The following is a 25,307-nucleotide window of genomic DNA, read 5'->3' as shown; positions in this document are numbered from 1 at the left end:
GCCCGTATTTCCCCCTATTTAAAGATTCAGTTGCATGTTCTTTTTTAAAAAATCTTTTTAGTTGTTGATGGACACAATTCATTTATTTGTTTATTATATGTAGTGCTATGGATCCAACCCAGTTCCTCACACATGCTAGGCAAGCACTCTACCCCTGAGCTACACCCTACCCCAATTGCATGTTCTGATTCTCCTTTGAACTATTACTCTGAGAAGGACATCTCTTTGTCATTGTTAGATATCGGTCTTCCTTGGTTTGAAGAAATATGCCTTGGTGGTTGAATTGGTGCAATCTCTTCTTCTGGTTTTTAATAATACTCTGAACATTAGCATCTATCCCCAAATAAGCAAAACCACTCCAGAGTACCTGTTTCTGCCAGGATTCATATGTAGCTTCTCCCAGGTCTACTGGCATCAGTCCAGCTTATCAGTTAGGGATAGGGTTTTCCTCCTGGAGAATATGTGCCAGAGCCATCTATCTGTAGTTTCTGTCTTTCTGACAAAAAGAATAGTTCTACTGCACATTTTGTTCCTCAGCAGATACAAGAAGAACATATCTATATTCAGTCTATTTCTGCATTACCTCAGAGCCCTGCATCAATTCATTTTATTAACCTAGGTGGCTATGTCAAGTGAACACACTGGGTCATCTGCTTTTTTATTCCAGTCACCTTCCTACACTGGAAGCACTTCTGATGGGCTTTGACATGTTCCACTTTAATGCACCCTGAAATTCCCATTGCGATTTCCACAGAGCTGTGCCCAATAAAGACATCCCTTTAATAGGCACAGTCTCCTTTTGTCTGACCATGTGGTAAAAACACAAACAGGAATAAATGGCATGCAATGCATCCCACAAAGGTGATTGGCTTTTCACTTCTTTGATCAGAGCCTGACCATCCCCCCAACCAAAAAAAAAAAAAAAAGTGATGCATTCACATTGGAACCACTGTTAATTAACCATGAAGCTATTTATTAGTTCAGTTAAAAACTATTTATAGGGCACTGTCCAAAAGTTCATAGAAACAGGCAGCAGCTTGGGTGGTTTCAAAGTCAGTACTAAGGGATAAGTTACCTGCTCATGAATATGTTGCATTCCCCCAGTCCATATTTCATACAAACCATTCTGTTTTATTATGGACTGTTCTTATCATTGCTCTCCTCATTAATGTTTCTCTAATACTAATCCAGACAACATAGATATTTCAGGTTTTAAGATTGTTTTATGTCCTGCAGTCATAGAGGTGGTTTAAAACTTTAATTTTAATATTTTCCTCTCAAATGGAAATTCTGTACTACTCTCAGTAGTTGTTGCTGGGAGAGACTCACATGCTTTTGCGTAAGCCCCAGTCTCTGAAGCATACAGGACTATTGTACTGAGAATTTGTCCAATGAATTTGTGGATTCCAGCTTTTAATCTATACTGCGTGGGTTTAGGGACCTTCTTTATTTCCTTTGGCTTAAAGAGCAGGTTTACATGTCATATTTTTACTATTATAGGTAAGGGAAATGTTCCCCAGTCAGACATGATTCTTCCCCATACTCAGGTAAGAGCCATAAATACTTCACATAAACCTTGTTAAACTGTATCAATTTTTATTCAAACTTCTACCTTCATCTCATCAAATCTTGCATTTCTGTTTCCTCTGAATCTAATGTGGCTCCCATTAGGTCTTCACCAGCAGATTTTGGCACCACAGTAAATAGGGCTACATGTCAAGGTGTCCCAGAAGTTTCTCTTCAACTTCTGACAGTTTAACTGGAGCTTTCGGCCCTCAGCAAAAGGTTGAGTCAAGGGAAATGAGGCATTTTGTCAACATACGCTTTGCTTAATCTGACTAGTGCCTCAGACAGTTTTATGATGGTTTTCTTATTGCAATCTGTGCTGGATATTAAAAATTCCTCTAAATTGGGATTTTAAAAAACTACCCAGATTTTTGAAAGTTTTTTAATGATGGGGGACCAGCCAAGGGTCTCATTGGTCCACCTAACCTTCTGTAATGCTGTATTAAGACCTTCCTTTTGATCCCATCAATGTCTTGTGTCTTTTAAAAAAATTTTTTTAATTGTAGTTGGACACAATACCTTTATTTTTATTTATTTATTTTTATATGGTGCTGACCATCAAACCCAGCGCCTTGCACATACATGCCAGGTGAGTGCTCCACTGCTGAGCTACAACCCCAGCCCCTCAATGTCTGTCTTTATCCATTCCATTTCTTAATAACCATCTAAAGGTTTCTACCCTGTAAGATGAGTCCCTTGATTCTTCTGTTTGTCTCTCCTCATGTTTTTGCTAATTACTTCCATGTTCTTGGTCTCTGTAAGTTCCACACAAGAAAGCCAAAATAGCAGATCCAATAAAGCTTTCAAATTGTTGTTGAATTCTGTAGGAGTAAGGTTACATGGGATGCCCATGCCAGAGAGGCCTGATAATCACAAAATTTATCATGACCTGGGTAACAGGCCTATTTAGTATTCTGATCATCATCAAACGAGTCCCACATGGTTTACATACAAAGTGTATTAGCTGCTTCTTCTGGAGTATTCCACTTGGCATTTGGGGTGGGAATTGGAAAGTACCACTTCTCAGGGGAAACAATTTTTACAGTGTTTTTTTTTAATCCAGTCCGTCAGGCTGACTGCTTCTGGAATAATCTGCCATGTGGCTGGATCATGTATAACCACCTGTGTTTGTTCCACAGTGAACTATGTGTTTATGTGAACATGTTACATGGGATACCCTTCATGTTCCTTCATACTACAGCATTTGAAACCAAAGACACTGCCCCTAAATTAGACACTCACATGGTCATTTTAAAAGTAAGATTCTTCTGGAAGCTGATAATGTCCCACAGTGTAAGATGACTCCCTTACACAATCCCTACTGATATCAGTAGTTTTTTGGTTTTGCCCTCTTCCTATGTGGAGTACCTTCTTGGTGACCAGAAGCCTTAGAGGTACTTTCTGCTGTTTCTATACAAGTTCCCTTTAGGGATATTTTGAGGCTAGTGACTATGGCCTAGGCTTCCAAAATCTGAGCTTGGTTCAGAATCAAGATCTATTATTCTCTTTTACTTTTATTTTAGCTATTATGTATAACAACAGACAAGATATTATGTGTTTAGTATATTTCTTATTATTTTGTATTCCTTTAGGAATCCAAATGTGCTACTTCCTCCACTAGTTTTTAATTCCACTGATTTTCGCCTTTATTAACTGGTTATAACACGGTTACAATTTCATATCCTGGTGACTAGTTAACTGCTACAGTTTGGACATGCCTTGAGGGTCCCCCAGACTTCATATGTTGAAATTTAATTCCCATTATAAGGTATTTAGAGGGTGGAAATTTAACCTGACTATGGTGTTCAGAGGTGAGACCTTTAGTAAATGATCAGGGTTATATAAAGTTATAAGACTGGAGTCTCCATGATAGAATCCTAGTGGCTTTTTGAGAGGGAGAGAAACCAGAAATCACATACAAGCACAAGTGTGCTCCCACTTTCTTGCCATGTAATGCTGTATGCCCTTGAGCTTCCAGAACTATGAACTAAACCTCTTTTTTTTATTATTAGTTGTTTAAAACATTACAAAGTTCTTGACATATCGTGTTTCATACATTTGATTTACCCCATATACAGATTGCAGAATCACATCGGTTGCACATCCACTTTTTTACATACTGCCATACTAGTGTAAACCTCTTTTTTTCTAAAACTTACCTGTGATATGATGTTCTTAGCAACAGAAAATGAAGTAATACAGTAACCAGCCATTCAACCTTTTCCTTTGTAACCCATTTTCTGAGTCAGTCATTCTAGAAAGTTCCACATTTTCTGACACCAGATGTGTACTAACCACAATTCTCAGGTGCCAGTTGGGTGTTCTACAATTCAATTCAATTCTGACACTAACTACCTGGGGTTTAAGGAAACTTAAGTTGGGGACAGGTTCCCCAACAAGACTGTCCTTACTTCAAATGGGGTCTTCAGGCTACCAGCACGTCTGTCCAATTTGGCTACAAATTTTGAGGTTCCCACAACCCTTCAGGTTTGATAATTTGTTAGAATGACACACATAATTCATTAAAACATGTTACAATTTCAGCTGTATTATAGAGGATGCAATTTGGGAATACCAAATGTGAGAAATGCATAGGGAAAAGGCCAGGAGTGGGGGCAGGGGAGCAGGGTGAGAGATGATTTAAAGCTTCTGTGCCTTTCCTCATGGAAGCTCTCCTCATCATCTTCCCTGCATATCAATGTGTTCACCAACTAGGGGGCCCTGCTCAGCCTCAATCCCAAAGTGTTTTTTTGTTTTGGGATTTTGTGTGTATGTGCTAGGGATTAAGCCCAGAGCTTCAGTGCTACTAAGCTACCACTGAGGTAGACCCCTGGATCTCCAAGGTGTTTTTCTTTTCATGTGTTTGTTTTTAATATCTTCATTACATAGGTATGATTAACTAACTCACTGACCATAAGACTGAACTCAATCTCCAATCAGGGAGCTGAAAGTTCTAGTCCACCAATTGCATGGTGACCAGCCCTGATCCTGAAGCTTCCTAGAGACCTCGTTATTGTATTTCAAAGTCATTTTCCCAAATATATTGAATACTGTATTTACATGTATTTTGTGTAGCACTTTAAAAAATATTATATAAGCTTCTCAGTTGGTTTAACACAAATACACTTACTCACTTTGGAATGATTTGATATAACTTTATGCTTTTTAAATGTGTGTATAAACATTTTATTTATTTTAAAAATATATCAATTAAAAAAGATTTGTTTATCCAGAATGCGTGACACATGGCTTTGTTACAGATCAATGATGTATCTGCACTGTGATGATCCAAAACAATGTTTTGGTACTGAAGGTATGGCATATAATACAGAACATCATTTATGATGAGTCTTAAACAAGTTTTAAAGCAAACACATTTTAGAAAATGGTTAATATATTAAAAAATTACAATGAATATTCATTGAGAGTATTGTCAAATATATGTCATTTTCTTCTGTAGAAAATAAGTGCCTTTCAGAAAACAAAGTATGCTATATAAATTGTATTGTACCTCAAATCCATTTTCCTTATTAATTCCTACATAAAAAAAATTTACAGTGCAAAAAGGTGATAAGCAATAACAAAAATATCTGGATTTATGTTATTATTTTCTGAGACATCTTTATTGTGAAGATAAGGTTGTGAGAAAATCATTGTGAAGGTTTCATACCACCCACAGAAACCAAAGAGAAGGTGATTTAGCTGCTCTTTTAAAAAGACTCATCATCTTTTACCTGTCCTCAGTCTGTATATCTTCAGTGTCTTCTGCTCAGTGGTAAATGACTTTTGGGCCAGAAAATTTATGGGATTCTCATAACCTTTTCATTCTTCCTCCTATTTCACTCTAAATTTACTTTGTCCCTTTGTCTTGGCTTAAACTGTTAGAATATCACCACCTGGTATTTTGCAGCCCTACAGATCATATACTCACCACACCCTGTGAATGATTTTTTAAAAGTGATTTTTTAAGATAAACTATTTCAAAACATTTTAGAGCAAATCAATTTTTCAGATATTCTCAAATGTTCTAAATTATCTAAAATTCTTTTCTAGCCTAATAATCAACAATGAAGCAACTTCCATATTAATTTTAAAAAATATTTTTAACTGGTATCATAATTTGGATCTGGAACATCCCCAAAGGTTCCCACATTGAAGGCTTTGTCCCTAGTGCAGTAATGTTCAGAGATGGGGTTTGGGGAAGTGATTGGATCATGAGGGTTCTGACATCATCAATGGGTTATCCATTGATGGATTCATAGCTGAATGGACTACTGGGAGGTGGTGGTAACTGTAGATGATGGGACCTAGTAAAGGGAGTGGATCCTTGGAGATATACCCTTAAGGACTATATTTAATCCCCAGCTCCTCCTCTGCTTTGGCTGCCATGAAGTGAACAGCTTTCCTCAGCTATGCTCTATGCTGTGATGTTCTGCCTCACCCCAGACCCATGGCAGTGGAGTCAACTGACCATGGACTAAAATCTCTGAAACTGTACCAAAATAAATATTTCCTCTTTTAAGTTGATTTTCTTAGATATTTTTTCACAATGGCAGGAAAAAAGAGCTTTATAATTTGATGGAAATGATTGTAACATTCTTTTTCTAGTAGGGTGAACATAAAATGGCTCTAAGCTTGTCTCCATTTTGGGAGTATTATCACCAAGATAGAAAGTTTAAAACAAATCACTACAGAAACAATAAAACATCTGTTCAAAGTTTATTTTCTTGTTCTCAAGTCAATGAGGGCTATACCACAGTTATTTATCTAGTAAATAAGTAAACAAATAAGGTTTACTTCTATAAAACTTTCATAGACAAGAATTTATAAGCCAAGAATATCCAGATTTAAATGCTAGAAAGTAATCTCATAGAGGTGGGATTAAGTAATATTTGTAATAAGCTGGAGCATTAAATGAGAATAACCCATAACAGTAGAGCCTATAGGCAACCTTCCAGTTTTTTTGTTCTTTTTCAACCTTTGTCATCAACATAATATTAGTGTTTTCATTTTCTGTCTTTTAAAGCTAGGTACAAATATGCATGGCACAATGCACAAAATGAAAAATTTTAAAGGACTAAATATTAACAGATTTTGAAGTATAATGAATTTTGCTTAAAAGAAAATATGACATGGCATTTACAATGAATTTTTTTCAACACTTGGGATTGAAACCTCGGCCTTCTATATGCTAAGCACATGCTCTATTACTGAGCTACACCACTAGCTGGTACTGGGAATTGAACTCAGGGGTGCTTTACCACTGAGCTACATCCCTACTCTTTTTATTTTTCATTTTGAGGCAGGATCTCACTAAGTTACTAGGCTAGCCTACAACTAGCAATCCTCCTGTCTCAGTCTCCTACGTTCCTGGGACTATAGGTGTGCACCACCATGCCTGGCCTGAAAGGAAAATTCTTATCTAGTCTAGTTAATTTATTCAGTCAAAATTTTTAGAAAAGCAGTTATATAACTAAAAGTCAATAAAATCCCTTTTTTGTGGTCCTTGTCATCCTTGATTGAAATCTTTTCTCTCGTTCATGATGATTTCCTATGGAAAAATCCACATACTAACCAAATCACTAATGAATACTCATTATAGCCTGGGAACTGTTCTAGATTTTATAATAGTGGGAAGAACAAAGAAATATTCCTGCCCTCTTAGGAAGCTTATGCAATAATGGAGGAGTATATATGGAAAGATATACCATAAACAAATATTTTACATTATAGTATTTCAGGGGTAGGGATGTAGCACAGTGGTAGAACATGTGCTTAGCATGTGTGAGGTCCTAGGTTTCACCCCCAACACCACACTCAAAAATATAAATAGATTAAGAAACAAAAATGTAGTATTTCAGATATTAATTTTTAAAAAATATTTTTTATTTTATTGAGACAATGCACAAAAGGATATATGAAGATGATGAAGAGATGTCATTTTAGAAGGTGTCCCTGTGAAGGTACAACTCAAGCAAACACTCCAAGGAAGTGATGCACAATTTAAACTTCTGCCAAATAACATACATGAAAATCATTAAATTAAATTCCTGGGGCTGGGGTTGTAGCTCAGTGGTAAAGTGCTTGCCTAGCATGTGTGAGGCACTGAGTTTGATTCTCAGCACCACATATAAATAAATGAATAAAATAAAGGTCCATATCAACAACTAATATATATATATATATATATATATATATATATATATATATATATATACATATATATATATATATATATATATATATATATATATATATATATATATTCTATTAGCCAAGTTTATGCTATCCCCTTGCACATGCTGGCCACATGCTCTACCATTAAGCTACATGCACAGACCTTAACCTTGTTTTTATAAAAAATTAATATTTAAAATATATATATGACAGCAGAATGCATTACAATTCATACTACACATGTACAGCACAAATTTTTCATATCTCTGGTGTATACAAAGTATATTCACACCAATTTGTATCTTCATACATGAACATTGGATAATGATGTACATGACATTCAACCATCATTTCTAACCCCATGCCCCCTCTCTTCCCTTCCCACCCCTCTACCCTAGCTAGAGTTCATCTATTCCTCCCAGGCTCCCCCTCCCAACCCCACTATGAATCAGCCTCCTTATATCAGAGAAAACATTTGGCATTTGGTTTTGGGGAATTGGCTAACTTCACTTAGCACTATATTCTCCAACTCCATCCATTTAAATGCAAATACTATGATTTTATTTTATTCCATTGTGTATATATGCCATACTTTTTTTTTTTTATCCATTCATCTACTGAAGAGCATCTAGGTTGGTTCCACAGTTTAGCTATTGTGAATTGTACTGCTATAAACATTGATGTGGCTGTGTCCCTGTAGTATGCTGTTTTTAAGTCCTTTGTAGATCAAGGAGAGGGACAGCTGGGTCAAATGGTGGTTCCATTCCTAATTTTCCAAGGAATCTCCATACTGCTTTCCATATTGGCTGCACCAATTTGTAGTCCCACCAGCAGTGTATGAGTGTACCTTTTCCCCCTCATCCTCGCCAACACTTATTGTTGTTTGTCTTCATATTAGCTACCATTCTGACTGGAGTGAGCTGAAATCTTAAAAGAGTAGTTTTGATTTGCATTTCTCTAATTGCTAGCGATGATGAACATTTTTTCATATATTTGTTGATTGATTGTACATCATCTTCTGAGAATTGTCTGTTCAGTTCTTTGGCCCATTTATTTATTGGGTTATAATTATAATTATTATTTGGTGTTTAGCTTTTTCAGTTCTTTATATACCCTAGAGATTAGTGCTCTATCTGATGTGTGAAGGGTAAAAATTTGCTCCCAATATGTAGGTACTCTGTTCACCTCATAGATTGTTTCTTTTGCTGACAAGAAACTTTTTAGTTTGAATCCATCCCATTTGTTGATTCTTGATTTTATTTCTTGCACCAAAGAAGACTTCTTAAGGAAGCTGGGGCCTAATCACACACGATGGAGATTAGGGCCTATTTTTTCTTCTATTAGACACAGGGTATTTGGTTTTTTTCCTCAGTCCTTGATTCACTTTGAGTTGAGTTTTGTGCATGGGGAGAGATAGGGATTTAATCTCATTTTGTTGCATATGGGTTTCCAGTTTTCCCAGCACCATTTGTTGAAAAGGCTCTCTTTTCTCCAATGCATGTTTTTGGCACCTTTGTCTAATATAAGATAATTGCAGTTTTATGGGTTAGTCTCTGTGTCCTCTATTCTGTACCATTGGTCTACTAGTCTGTTTTGGTGCCAATACCATGCTGTTTTGTTACTGTTGCTCTGTAGAATAGTTAAGTTCTGGTATAGTGATGCCACCTGCTTCGAGGATTGTTTTAGTTATTCTGGGTCTCTTATTTTTCCAGATGAATTTCATGGTTGCTTTTTTTTTTATTTCTATGAGGAATGCCATTGGGATTTTGATCAGAATTGCATTAAATATGTATAGTGCTTTTGGTAGTATGGTCATTTTGATAATATTAATTCTGTCTATCCAAGAGCAAGTTAGATCTTTCCATCTTCCAAGGTCTTCTTTGATTTCTTTCTTTAGAGTTCTGTAGTTCTCATTATATAGATCTTTCAACTCTTTCATTGATTCCCAAGTTTTTTGTTTTGTTTTGTTTTTTTTTTTTTTTTTTTTGAGGCTATTGTAAATAGTGTAGTTTTCCTTTCTGAGGCTTTGTCACTGATATTCCGAAATGCCTTTGATTTATGGGTGTTGATTTTATATCCTGCTACATTGCTGAATTCATTTACTAATTCTAGAAGTTTTCTGGTGGAACTTTTTGGGTCTTCTAGGTATAGAATCTATCATCAGCAAATTAGATGAAAGAAATTAAAGGGATACACATAGGAAAAGAAGAACTTAACCTAGTTTGGAGTGTGCTGATCTGTAAAATAATTCTGCATAGTTTTGACAGTAATACTGATCACCATAAATAACATAACTTACCTGTGATTAGAATTTATTTACACAGACACTGAATATTTATGAAATCAAAATCAGGCCAGCCCACTGGGCTGGGATTGTAGCTCAGCGGTAGAGCACTCGCCTGGCATGTGTGAGGCCCTGGGTTCAATCCTCAGCACCACATAATAATAAATAAAGGTATTGTTTCCAACTACAACTAAAAAGAATAAATATTTTTTAAAAAATCAGGCCCACTATCTCACACACATATAAACCCCCTGAGCTAAATCTGTTTTTGAATTCAAATCTGTTTAAGAAATAGTGTGTATTCCAATGTTTTTGGTATTACCATGCATATTTCATATTTAACAGAACATCCCCAGCAGGGTTACAGATAGCGTTCCTTAGTCAAACACATTAAGATTTCTGCATGGGTTTGGAGGGATAGCTCAGTAGTAGAGTGTTTGCCTAGCATGTTTGAAGCCCTGGATCTGAACCCCAGCACTGCAAAAAAACAAAAATATTTTTGTAATGTACCACAAGAATATTTAAGTAGTGTGAATAAAGATTATAATTGCTTCTCTTCAGAGTTTGCTCTGAAAAGAGTTCAGGCTGGGTCAGTTATGAAAAAACATTTGGATTATAAATTATGGATATGAGATTATGGATTTGTTGTTGAAGAATTATGGTTAAAAATAGGAGTGTATATATGGAGCTGGGGATAAAAAGAAGGGTAAAAAACAGAAAAGTCTCCATTATAGTGGAAGGAAAATAGATAATGGCCCCCCAATCAGGAAATAATAAACATATTACATAGAGACGTGGACATCATATCAAAAAAAACAGCTAAAAGATACAAAAGTAACCGCTTCTGGGGAGGAGGGCATTGAGGAGAAGGGATCAAAATACCACTGTTTTTCACAACAAATAATATAGAACCCTTTATTCAAATGTGTACATGTACAACTTTGATAAAAACAAAACCAGACCCTTTAAAATTAGGTGTCATGGTTCATGCCTATAATCTCAGAGACTTGGGAGTCTGAGGCAGGAGGATTGCAAGTTCAAAGCCAACCTGGGAAATTTAATGAGAAACATCTCAAAATTAAATTTTAAAAAAGGGTTGGGAATGTAGCTCATTGGTAGAGAACTTACTTTTGGTACATCTATATGGAAAAATATGTACAGAGAAAATTCTGGAAGGATACTCACCATGTCATGGTTAGATCTTGAGTTGAAAGAGCGGTTAGGATAAAGGTATTAGAGGGGTCTTTGTTGCAATGATTCCTTCCTCTTTTTTTAAGGTGTATGCATTTTTTATTACTTACTTAAGTAATTGAAAATTTAAAGAAAAAGGAAAGGAAGTTTATATACATTTGCTGGAGTAAGTCAGTGTAGTAAGACAAAAAGATTTATTTTAAAACTGAATTTTATATAATTTCTATTGAAATATAATTTTCTAAATTAAAAAAGCAACAAAATGACTTTTTAAAAGCTTATTTTAGAGAAATAATATTTATTGGGAATAATTTGCAAGTTAGTCATCTACATAGAAACTAGAATAAAACCTCCAGATTAAAACCTGTTTGAAGGGCTGGGGATGTGGCTCAAGCGGTAGCATGCTTGCCTGGCATGTGTGCGGCCCGGGTTCGATCCTCAGCACCACATACAAACAAAGAAGTTGTGTCCGCCGAAAACTAAAAAAAAAAAATAAAATATTAAAAAAAAATAAAAAATAAAAAATAAAACCTGTTTGGGTATTGGGCAAAGCATCCGTGTTGGAGGTTCTATACTATATTATTTTGACATTTTGAAAAATTGCTTCCCTTGTAGAAAGCACAAATGGATTTTATCTATTCAACATGTCTCCATCCTATAAATAATTGGGAAATCATTATAGATTGCTAGCCAAAATTCTATTTAATTTTCATATTAGTTCCTTTAAATAGTGAATAATAAGTAATAGCTACCTTATTTTGTTCATAAAAAAATTAAAGGGATACTAGTGGGATACAACTGCAACCTCAGGTCTGATAAGGTAGTCTGAAAGGTTAAATTAATTGCATGTTGAAACATTTGGTGGTTAAGACAGGCTGGATCAGTTTCCTTGGTCTTCTACTTATCTTGTGAGCTTGGGCACACTGTTCAAGTTCTTTGAGCCTCTCTTATCTATAAAATGTGGATAATAATCCTCAACTACTACTGCTTTGAAGTTTTAATGAAATAATATATGGAAAATGCCTAGTACAGTGCTTTGCATATAGAAACTTTTTGGAAATTATAGTTATTGTTATAGTCATCATGATAGAAATGAAAAGTATCACCCCTATAGCATGTACCAAGCTTATATCTAAAGTCATGTATATGCCTATATTTTAATTTTTTGGAAGAAAGTTTAAAAAATGTAAATTTCTTCAAAATGTTAAATTGAAGCAAGCTAGAAATAATGATATTTAGTTTATAAAAGTCAATTGCCAGAATTCAAACACTGTGAATCTTAGAAATTCATTAATGAAACAATTCATTACAAGTAAAATAGGTCACAGATATTTACTGAAATAAAATTAGGTGTGTACAAAATTAATCGCACTCCAAAGCATAATCTGGAACCTATAGAAATTCTAACATTCCCTGAAAACACTGAGGGAAAAGTAGAAGCCATAGAAAATCTGACAGTATCATAGAGCTCCTGCAGTCACCAAAAAACCCAGAGGAACAATTAAATGGCGACAATGCCCACAAAATTCTTAGGATCACTCAAAACACAATTTGGAGTCTTATACTTTGCCAGACAAAATTCTATTGTATTTTTAATACAAGTTCCTTTAAATAGCAAATATGTAATTGCTACCTTATTTTGTTCATGAAAAAAATTAAAAAATGTAACTAATGGGGTATTCTATAACCACAACTCTAATGATAAGATACTCTTCAAGGTTAAATTTGCATGTTGAGACAGCAAAAACTCTAAGCATCCTCATGAAAAAACTAAGCATACCAAAAATAAAACCAGAAACCATAAGAAGACCTGGCAGGTATCAGAAAGCTCCCACAAATACAAAAAGAACCAAAGGAACAATTTTATGGTGAGAATGTCCACAGGAAAAAATAGTAACCTTCAGAGCAGAATCCAGAACCAATAGAAAGTCTAATAAGCATCAGGAGGCTTCTGAGAACACCTCAAGTAAAATAAGAACCCATGGAAGACCTGGAGCTATCAGAGAGTTCTCACAAACATCAGAAGAGTAAGGGGAACAAATACATGGTAATAATGTCTACACAAGGACTAGGAACATTCCAAAGAATAAATCAGAACTGGTAGAAAAATCAAATAATTCTCAGGAGACTACAGGATCACTGAGGACAATACAGTCAGGAAGATCCAGTGGGCATCAGAGAGCTTATAAAAAATACCAAAACAAGCAATACAACCATTTAAAATAGTTTAAAAGTAACATCTTATCTCTCAAATGGAAATGTGGAAAAGACAGAAACCTCACAGGTATCAAGAGACTGCTCAGGATGCCTAAATAAAAGGCAGAATCCATGAAAGACCCAATAAGAACCAAAAGCCTAATGAAAACTCCACAGCAAATTGTGCAGCCAAAAAATAAGACAACAAGAAACTCGGGACAGCTCTCAGAAAGAAATGAGTCAACTGAATGTTTGACAATAATCAAGAAACTTCTTTGAAAAAGATTGAACCAGCCTGACAACCACCAACAGAAAAAACTAAAGGAAAGGATAACTATGGAGAAGGCTTGACAGGCGTCAAGAACCCTCATGACAACTCCAAAGTGAGATATGAATCAGCACAACTCCAAATTTGGAATTTCTCCAGCAGGCAAGAGACCTATGAAAATGCCTAAAGTATATCCAGTAGAAGATGTAGAGAGCATATTCAATGCTTATTAGAAACTCCAAATTCTACAACCTTTCTCATGGGAAACCCTTAATACAGATCCAGATACAGTAGAGTAATTACAAGAAAACTAATTGCCCAAAACAAGAAACATGAAAACCAGTACTCAAGAAAGCCAACACTAGAAAAAAATTACAACATAGTGATCTTATATTCTATCTCAGTACAAGTTTAATTGTACAAGATTCAGAACCCCCCAAAATGTGGAAAACCCTATACAATTTTTAAAAATTATCAAAAGAAAACTTTGAGCCAAGCAAGAATTATCAGAAATTTACTGAAACCATCAAGAAAAAAGAAACATACAGTTGAAAGAGTTCTTGGAAGGCAAACACTTATGGCAGAATCCAAATAAAAACAATGTTTGGAAATAGACTATAGTGGATTTGAAGAAATTTTTGATTTAACAAACAAAAATAAAGATGGACCAGGAGATCTCATTCAAGAAAACCCCTCCTACATTTCTTGTGAATATGAATCCAAAACTAATGTCTCTTGACTAGAGACATATGGTCAAAGAACATACAAGATAATGTGAAAGACCAAGATCTTCCCTAAACAAACAAAAACCCAAATAAACAAAAACAACAAAAAAATGATTTTCAAGAATCATTTGGGGCTTGGGATGTGGCTCACGTGGTAGCGCATTCGCCTGGCATGCGCAGGGTGCTGGGTTCCATTCTAAGCACCACATAAAAATAAAGATGTTGTGTCCACCAAAAACTAAAATAAATATTAAAAAATTATCTCTCTCTCTCTCTAAATTAAAAAAATATTAAGAATCATTTGTCTAGTTGAACAGACAATGTACAGACAGGAATATATAAAAAATATGAGCTTAATTTTCATGAAATCAGAATCAGAAAATGTCCCTATGGCTCAGACACAAATACAAAACTGATTTTAAAAAAACTAAAAGAGTCTCAGTTGCTTCTATCAACAAAACAGACCAAAATAAAGATGAAAAGAATATTGTGAAGAGCTTTATTTCTTATTTTTTATTCTAATTTGTTATGTATGACAGCAGAATGCATTACAATTCATATTACACAATTTTTCATATCTATGGTGGTACATAAAGTAGAGTCACACCATTTGTGTCTTCATACATGTATTTAGGGTAGTAATATCCATCTCACATGAAGAGGTTTTATGAGAGAAATTTGGAAGATGAAGGTATAAAATAAGACAAGGAGTGTAACATGAGAGGGAGATGTAAAATTGGCAGAAATCTGATAGTTTGGCTAGTTCAACCAGGACTGTGCACATTGAGAAGGATGACAAACCAATGAAAAGTTTGTATCAAAAACTTAAATAAATGAAAGATACTTTTAAGACCTAGAAAAATAATCAAAATTAAAAATTCCACCAGAAAACTTCTAGAACTCATATATGAATTCAGCAAAGTAGCAGGATATAAAATCAACACCCCTAAGTCAAATGCATTTCTGTATATCAATGATGAATCCTCTTAAAGAGAAATTAGGAAAACACTCCCATTTATAATAGCCTCAAAAAAATTGGGAATCAACCTAACAAGAGGTAAAAGACCTCTACAATGAAAACTACAGAAAACTAAAGAAGACCTTAGAAGATGTTTTTGGATAGGCAGAATTAATATTGTCAAAATGGCCATACTACCAAAGTGTTATACAGATTTAATGCAATTCCTATTAACATTATAATGACATCTTTCATAGAAATAGAAAAAGCAATCATTAAATTCATTTGGAAAAATAAAAGAACCACAATGGCCCAAGCAATCCTTAGCATGAAGAGTGAAGCAGGAGGCATCACAATACCAGACCTTAAGCTATACTACAAAGCTATAGTAACAAAAATGGCATAGGATTGGCACCAAAACAGACACATAGACCAATAGTACAAAATAGAAGTCACAAACTCACATAAATACAGTTATCTCATTCTAGACAAAGGCACCATAAGCATACATTGGAGAAAAGATAACCTCTTCAACAAACGTTGCTGGGAAAACTGTAAATCCATATGTAGTAGTATGTAGTAGAATTTAATCTCTGTATCTCACCCTACACAAAACTCAACATGGACCAAGGACCTAGGCATTAGACCAGAGAATCTGCACTTACTAGAAGAAAATGTAGGACTAAATCTTCACCACCATGTCAGCTTAGGAACTGACTTCCTCAAGAAGATTTCAAAGCACAAGAAGTAAAACCAAGAATCAATAAATGGGATGGTATCAAAATTAAAAGATGCTTCACAGCAAAAGAAACAATAATGTGAACAGAGAGCCTACAGAATGGGAGAACATCTTTGCCATCTGTATCTCAAGTGGAGCATTAATCTCAAGGATATACAAAGAACTAAAAAAAATTAACACCAAAAAAAAAAAAAGAAGGAAAGAAAGAAAAGAAAAAGAAAGAAAAAAAAACAAAACAACAAACAAACAAACAAACAAAACCCCAGATAACCCAATCAAGAAACGGGCAAAGGAACTAAATAGGCACTTCACAGAAGAAATATAAATGGTCAACAAATATGTGAAAAAATGTTCAACATCTCTAGCAATTAGAGAACTGCAAATTAAAACTACACTGAGATTCCATCTCCAGTCAGAATGGCAATTATCAAGAATACAAGCAACATTAAATGTTAGTGAAGATGTGGGGAAAAAGGCTCACTCATACATTTCTGGTGGGACTGCAAATTGGTGCATCCACTATGGATAGCAGTATGGAAATTCCTCAAAAAACTTGGAATGGAGCCGGGTGAACACTTGTAATCCCAGCAGCTCAGGAGGCTGAGACAGGAGAATTGGGAGTTCAAAGCCAGCCTTAGCAATTGTGAGACATTAAGCAACTCAGTGAGACTCTGTCTCTATTTAAAATACAAAGTAGGGCTGGGGATGTGGCTCAGTGGTTGAGTGCTCCTGAGTTCAATCCCCAATACCCCCTCCTCAAAAAACAACAACAACAAAAAAGTTTTGAAATGGAACCACCATTTGACTCAGTTATCCCACTCCTTAGTATATGCTCAAAGGAGTTAAAATCAGCATACTATAGTGACACAGCCACATCAATGTTTATAGCAGCTCAATTCACAATAGTCAAGCTATGGAACCAACCTAGGTGCCCTTCAACAGATGAATGGATAAAGAAAATGGTATATATACACAATGAAATATTAGTCATAAAAAAGAATGGCTTTATGGCTTTTACCAGTAAATGGATAGATCTAGAGACTAACATGCTAAGAGAAATAAGCCAGTCCCATAAAAGCCAAAAGCCGAATGTTCTCTCTGATATGTGAATATTAACATACAATAAGTGGGGTGGGGAGAATAGAAGTTCAATTGATTAGACAGAGGAGAATGATGGGAAGGGAGGAGGGATAGGAATAGTAAAGACAGCAGAATGAATCTTTCCTAATTCATGTGAAACTCCACATCATGTACAACCATAAGAATGGGATCCTAGAATAAGTAATACTCCATGTATGTATGTCAAAATACACTCTACTGTTTAAAAAGAACACATTTTAAAAAATAATCAAAATTAAGTTTGATCTGGTAACATCTTTGGCCAAAAAAGAAGATAAAATTCACACCAAATGAAATAAAACAGGAGTAAATCTGGAAGGTTCTGGAAACAAATGTAGCCAACAGAGGCTACTTTTTTTTTTTTGGTGTTAAGAAAATAAAAATTGACAATTCTTCAAATAAAACTCTTATATAATGGGACTTAAGGCATTATTATAACTTCAAGATTATCTGAAAGCAGAAACAAAAGTAATGTAAAGTTCTAGCTTTCTAGTCCACCCAGTAAAACAGAGATAAAGTATGCAGAGGACAGTGATGAGGAGGCCTTGCAGAACATTCACAGGCAGTTAAAAAACACAGCAATCCATCGGAAATCAGTTACCTTTGAAGTCTAGAGTCTTAAAGTCTCCTCTGTAAAGTTAGAATGATATGGTCATTTATCTAGTAGAACAAATAGGGTATTTGTGAACAAGGATGGGGAGACAGCAGATGACCATTACTCAGATAAAATGACACAAAGATGACTGTGAGAAAAATTGACCAGAAAGATATAGCAGTCCATAAAGAAATAATGTGCCTAAGGTTTGGAAGCCAAAATAAGGTCCCTGTTATTATTAGAATGCAAGGATTTAATTCTTTGTCCTAACATATTGGAAAAACATCTTTTAGGGAAGCTTAGGGAAAAGTGTTGACAATATCTTCATGAAAATCTAGGTGAGGAAGCAGAACAATGAAGATGTAGTAATCAATAAATGTAGATTTTATTATGTTTCAGATATGGAAAAAAATCTTCATTAGAGGGATGTAAATATTCTATCCTTTTCCCAGAGCTACAGGGAAAATTCTATAGGTTAAAAACAAAGAAAAAGTGTTTACAGTCCTTTAATGAATGCAGGAGAAACCTACCTGCCTCAAAATGAAAAATATCCAGAAGTCAGATGCAAATGGAAAACAAAGGAAACACTCTGGAAAATACTGATTTACCAAAAGAAGAAATTCTGTTCAAAGAGTGAAGCATAACCAAAATGATATTGAATCACAGCAGGGAGATGTGTTTCTGAGGAAAAACTACTGAAATCCAAAGCAGGATAAGAACAACACATAAAGAATATAAGAATTGCAAGAAATCAAAATAATGTAGATACTTAGCAAAGAAGTTGAAGAAGAAAAATGATATAGTTTGGTGAAAAGCATAAATATCTCTACAATTTTTCCATTAAGTTAAAAATGAATTATGTAAATAAAATTAGATTCAATATTTATTTAAGTTTAAAGAAAGTATTGATTTTATCTGACATTTGATTAGTTAATTAATTAATTAATTAATTTGGTACCATAGATTGAACCCAAGGGTGCTTAACCCCTGAGCCATATCCCCAGTCCTTATTATTTTTTATTTAGAGACAGGGTCTTGCTAAATTGCTTAGGGCCTTCCTAATTTTCTGAGGCTGGCTTTGAACTTGTCATACTCCTGCTTCACTCTTGTGAGCTGCTGAGATTACAGGCATGGGCCTGTAATTTGATATTTTTAATATTTTTTATAGGCAAATATTTAAAAAAGGAATAGTAACTTTTCTGGTGTCAACCATATGGAAGAAAGGATGTTTTGGTTTTTTGTAATTAGCTGATTGCTGGCTCATTCTTCAGTTAATAAAAATACCTTCCCTTACTCTATTGGTTGTTAGTTTTTTCATTAATGGATAAAAGGAGAATGAAAAAAATAAATTGTATCATTGTGAAATCAGATATAAACTTGCCAAATATTCTGCTACTGAATGGTTTCTGACAACTTTTGGGAGAGATGGTCAAAGCTTGTTGCTCAAAAGAAAACTCAATATGATATCATTGTTACTCTCAACCTGAAAAATACAAATTATTTATAATTCATGAATTTTTATAAAAGTCAATGCAGAATACTGTATAAATCTGAATCTCCTATTTGTGTTTATAACATATCAGTTTCAGCTTTAAATCATTTCCTTTATGAATTCCACTTGAGAGAAAGTATATACATAAAAGTACAACATTAAGATACTTAGCATATTGCCTCTTAAATGGTTAAGTAAGACCATTTCCTTAATATTCCCTTTGGCCTTTACAATTGAATCTTGTTTTACTTATATAGTACACATCATATCCTTTGGAATAATTGCCAGTGCCATTTTCTGTGGTTGAAACACACTCACATTTGCAGAATGTGACAATTAGAGGCCTCTTAAAACTTATTCCATTTCAAGATGATATTTTCTCCTTGGTTATGAGATTGAACACCCATAGCAAATAGCTTTTAAGCAACTGATGATTACACTCACAGACACAAAGACACACACACACACTCACACACACATTTATAGTACATAAATTTATAAAACCAATCATGTTTTCTTCCATTCAAGATTATTTTCCTACTTATGAAAAGTCAGTGAAAATTAAATGTACTCAAAAATGTTTTTATATTTGAATTACTTTGATAAGTGAAAATCAAGAGGAAAGTACTGGAGAACATGTCATTTCCATGTAGGTTTGGTTAAGATATATATGCCCTTAAAATTAAACTTATTTTCCATATTAATTCCATTTATTTGAGACAATAAATTAATGTTTTTCTATATATAGTTGCAAAACATATATTCTTAACTATATATAGAATATTAAATATAGGTAGAATCAGCATCTCAACATGAATTTTTATCAAGTAACAGAATAATCACTTTCTATATTAACAAGCACATGCAATTATATATAATAGATTCTGACCATATAATAAATAACTTCCAGGTAAAATTTGTAAAACCAAACACCCAGATGCTGCCTTTAATACTTTAAAATATTTCTATTCAGGTATTTCAGCATAACAAACACAGAGGTTTGATGTGTGTTAATATGGCCTGTTATATGTGTATGTATATTACTCTGAGACATGCTCACTTAGCACTAACAAAAATATTGTTAAGATTTTTTTTCACAAAATTATTTAACAAGTTTATACTTGGTAAATCAATGAATTGCAAGAAAAAAACCACAGTAGAATCAAATTCCTTTCTACTGAATGGATGTGAATAAGTAAAAATCTATTCCATAGAACCTCATTGTCTGATTGCTATAAAGTGGAATTACCACTTTATAGACATTCTGGATTTAAGGAAGAGAAAGGAAAACATACTTGACTCATATTGAAGTACATTTTACCTAGAATTGTAAATTTCTTTAAATATTGGTAGTAACATATAGGCTATGCTTTATATATTTGCACTTGGATATTTAGGTTAATGTTTTAGATACAAGTGAATTTTAGGAAATGTCTGAAACAGTGTACCCTCAAAGAATAAATCATTTGAAAGAATATGGGAACTTTCCAGGTTGTTTGGGGTAGTGGTATTGATAGCCACATGTAACAAAATTTACCATATTTGAGTAACATTAATGTATGTGATTATTTAATATAACCATATGGTGTGATTATACTAAGTCTTATACTATTCTCAACTGATATAGTACCAACTCCTGATGTTTTTGCCAACTTACAGCTTAAAATTGCTTTTAAATGACATAGGGATATACTTTATATTTTAATACATTACATATAGCCACACATCTGATGAACTTTGCACAAATATTTTAATGTTTTTCTGTTTTAATACACTTCAAATGATTTTTTATTTAATGATAGGGTTGTTCATTTTTAGAAGTTTAAAGTAAACCATTCTATTACAATTCAGACATTTAAAAATTTCCCAGAAATTTCAGATTATTTAAACCAGCTTTTAAACTTTACAGTAGTCAAATCATTTTTATTCTAATGTAAGTCGGATATTTTAAGATTTCTCAGAATTGTCCAACTTCTTCAATCATGAGAACAATATTCTAGATCCATATGGATAATCACCCTTCTCCAAAGAAACCTTTGTATTTGTTTTCCTTTCATGCTAATTACAAACTGTTATATAGTATTTGATGTATATACTGTACATAATATGTATATGTACATTATACACAACACATTAAACTGTTACCTTTTCTTAAAAGACATGTCACAGAATGGTAGAATAAATATGACACTCTTTTCCCCTTAAGATAGTTGGCTAAATCCATCTGAAGCACATTACCATACAATTATGGCTTTAAACAAAAATTACAAGTCTCAGGATCTTTTGTTTTTGTATCACGTTGTGGAGGTTCCCCAAATTTAAAAAAAAATGAAGAAAAAGTGTGTGACATCATGCTTTATGGTATGGCATTTATGCATCAATTATTTTTACACGTAACTATGTAATGAATGATCTACGTAAGGACCTAGACTACATGATGTACACACAGTTATTATAAAAAGTTATATATTATGCCACGATACTAAAAATAAAATATATTCTCAAATAGTGAAAATAAGATATCCTTCATATTTTTATGTTACATGTTTCCTCATTTGACATCTCTCTCTCTTTTTCACCCTTAATGAAATAATGTCCAAACATTTGTTAAACAATAAAGACAGAATGTGGGCAATTTCTTGACTATTAATAGCCTAAAAAAAGTGATTAAGACAATTATTGTCTTTGTTGAAATGCCCTCCTGTTAAATACATGGCAAAAATATAAAAATAAAAGGAAAATATACCTTCTCAGTTATTGAAAAATCAAAAGTCCAACTGTACCATATTACGAACACAGTCTTAATAAAAGTAGTTGTATCTTGAGTAGGTACAGCAACTAACGAAACAACCATATATCATAGGTACCTCCCCACCTAATTGTGAGCCATCAGCTGCAACTATTTGCTTGTCCAGGAAGACACTGAAGGGTTTTCTGGGTCCTTCAAAAGAAAGGGATTTCATCATACTCAAGTGTAACTCTCCCAGGCCAGCGCGAAGCAGTCACTGGTCGTGCTTGTCGCCAACGACTTCTAGCCCTCTGCCCATCCTGGGAGATAGTGAAATGTCCAGGCAGGAGCGAAAGGAGTGAAAATGTGCCCCTTTCTCTTCGACCTTAAAGAAAACCGCCCTTCTTCCAAAGGGCAAAAGGCTCACGTGTTCTCTTTGATTAGGGAAGCAGGCACTTAAGAGTGAACACAAGAGGAGGCAAGGCAGAGGGCGGGGACGTCCTTTGAAGTTGCGTTGGGTGGTCCTTCGCTGCTTCCGCCCCGCCAATGTCTCCTTGAACCGAATGAAACACAGGGAAATTTAAGATCGGGGGGTGTGTGGGGGGGAGCATAAGAGAGAGGGATGACCCCAACCCAGTCTCTGGGCGACAGAAAGTTAGGCTGGAGTTCTTAGGCAGGGTGAGAGGCAGTTAGTGACGGCCGCGAGCACACCAGCCCTCATGGCTACTCGCAGCCCCCAGTCTCACAAAGTCCGCAGGGTCCTGGAGAGAACCTGGGCGCTCAGATGAGCGGGAAGCGGCCGGCGCCGCAATCTGGGTCCCCGGCTCCGCCGCCTCGGGGGCGGCCGAGCACAGACACCGGCAGCACCACTTCTCCTGGGCTGAGCTGCTGCAGGCGCATGGACTCTTCATATGTGGGCAGGTATTTGACCTCTTCGTAACTGGGCAGCTGCAGGAAGACAGGAGAAACAACACGCAGCTCGTGCTCGGAGGTGCAGGAGGGGGCCAAACGGCCGCCGCCTCCCCGGCCACGGCCGCTGCAGCCACTGTCTAGCAGCGAGTCCTGTGAGCCGGTGGCTGCCTCGTCACGCAGCAGAGTGGGCGAGTCGTTGTCGTCGTCATCTGGTGGTCCTGTGTTCCCTGGGGGCCCGACACTCCCTGGGGGCCCCGGTCTTGCCTGCCCAGGTCGTGCCTGGCCACGCGGATACCTGCGTGGGCTGGGGCAAATGATGCGCTGCAGGAAGTAGCCGATGGCGAAGAGCACAAGCAGGATGAGCAACCCTGAGAGCTTGCGGACAAACCAGCCTACATTGTCCAGGAAGGCGTGAAGCGGCAGCTTGCAGCAGCGCACCGCCGTGGCGTTGGCCGAGTCGCAGCAGCGCTCCCGCTCACCACACGCCAGCTCCGCGCAGCCCCCGCCGCCCCGCGAGGGCGCCACCAGCGCCAGCGCCAGTAGCAGCAGCAGGGGCAGCAGAGACGGCGGCGCTGGCGCCACCGACAGGCCTTCAGCGGTGACCCCGGGTACCCACATGGCCCACTCAGGCCTCTGCTAATGTCCGGGACCGGAGGCTAAGGGATCCGTTTGTCCGCGAGTCCGTGAGCCCCTCCCTGGAGCTCCGTTCGGGTTCCGCGCGCGCTGCCTCCAGCTCCTCAGCTTCCTGAGGCCAGAGCAGTCCTCACTTGGCCACGTTTGGGCGGGAGGAGGAGCCCGAGGCGCGCCAAGGCTGCGGGAGGAGGCTGTTTCTTGCCGCCTGAGCAGCCTCCGGAGCTTCTGATCTTAGCCCAGCCACCCAGGCCAAGCGCGAGGAGTCCGGAGTGGCTCCAAATGGCAGAGGCGCCCTGCACAGGGAAGTCCTGGGCATCTTGGTCTTGTCCGCCTGTGCTTTTACTCCTCTGCCTTGTCTCTCTCCAGAATTGAAAGGGTTAACACTCCGCTCTCAACCGGGGAGCCCCTTGATCTTGATTAATTCAGCCGTCGCGCTCTTCCTTGCCAGACTGGGCGGGGGCTCTGACAAGCGTAGGTGTCTCAGTTTTAAGTGATTGAATTTCCCCAGGAATGATATTTAAATTGATTTGCGACTGGGATTCACTTACCATCTTTCTTGTGATCTTTCTGATTAAAAATGGATGATGCCCTTTAACGGCTAGTGCATTCCCACTGCCATTTTAGATTTTGGGTTTGGGGCCCTCCGGAGAGTCTGCTTTCAGGCAGGTCAAGGGTGTTGGGGAGCCGGGACCCCCAGGAAACCTCCAGAGCAGGTAGAGAATACCTTGGAGTGGTGCAGGTCACCACACCACAGAAGTAGCCCCAGAGGGACACTCTGTCAAGGTGACCCGAATTGATCAAGGAGAGAAGAGAGAAGTTTCCTCCCCCCCCCCCCAGCGGCTTATCCAACAAATCCCCACTGCACTTGAAGCGTGAAGCAGGGACTTGACTTGTGGGGTGCAAGGAGGTACCTCCGGAGCATGAATATCTGTGAATTGTCAAAGTGGAGCTGAAAGTGGTTGGCAACATTCCTGAGCATTGATCTGCGTCTAAAGGGGCTTTTTCAAGGTTATTCTTGTTTGCGAAGTTGGATTTTAAAGGAAGACTGTGCTTCCACTTAGCACATGGGCAGAATTTACTTTTCCTTATCACTCACCACTCCCTGGGGAAGCACACAGGAAGAATAGCAGTTACTGTGATCACGGAACCAAGGCGCACCTACCTCATAGAGAGCCACACCATAGAGAAGCCAGGAGCTTGCCACACTTAGGCAATCTGAAGTAGACATTATTCCCTCATCTTTTAAACATGAGGACCCTTTGAAGAGCCACCAAAGGGATCGTGCCAAAGTCATTGTGAGAAAAAAGCAAAAGCAAAGAAAAAATAAAGAGACAAGATTCAACTATGGGTCAGAAAAAAGTAAAGATTTCTCTCCAAGTTAAGCTATATCTCTTTAACAAAGTAATGGACCCAGAAAGTCGGGCTGGGAGGGGGTGTTGATAGACACAGCCGAAATGAAAACATTTCAAATATTTCTGTTTATGGGAACACCTTATTTTTCCTCACACTCCAAAATGATGTTTTCTCCTCATGGGGAATAGGCTGACTCAGGACACTTCATAACCTATGCTTACTTGAGCATAGCAAATCCCCCCTCCCCTTTAAAGCTCTTCTGAAGCTGAAAGGTTTCTCTGCACCATCATCAACTTCCTTGTACTATGGCCTTAACCCTATTTTGTAGAGCTTGTTTGACAGCACTTTTAAATTATAGTAAGATAAGGAGA

General features: G+C 36.6%; 1 protein-coding gene across 1 annotated transcript; it reads right to left on the bottom strand.

The window, feature by feature from the left end:
- Positions 1 to 20,866: 20,866 nt before the first annotated feature.
- CUNH3orf80 (chromosome unknown C3orf80 homolog) lies at positions 20,867 to 24,382 on the bottom strand. The gene has a single exon (XM_046440471.2). It carries the CDS (start codon positions 23,566 to 23,568, stop codon positions 22,819 to 22,821), a length of 750 nt encoding a protein of 249 aa, XP_046296427.1. The 5' UTR covers positions 23,569 to 24,382; the 3' UTR covers positions 20,867 to 22,818.
- Between the last annotated feature and the right edge of the window lie 925 nt (positions 24,383 to 25,307).

Source organism: Marmota monax, unplaced genomic scaffold (assembly GCF_021218885.2).
Source record: "Marmota monax isolate L192 unplaced genomic scaffold, Marmota_monax_Labrador192_F-V1.1 WCK01_AAM20220418_F8-fsc00256, whole genome shotgun sequence".
Taxonomy (NCBI): Eukaryota; Metazoa; Chordata; class Mammalia; order Rodentia; family Sciuridae; genus Marmota; species Marmota monax.
This window is presented reverse-complemented; position numbering and strand designations above follow the sequence as displayed.

Coding starts and splice junctions, on each gene's coding strand:
- CUNH3orf80 (XM_046440471.2), bottom strand. CDS start 23,568: ATGTGGGTACCCGGGGTCACCGCTGAAGGCCTGTCGGTGGCGCCAGCG.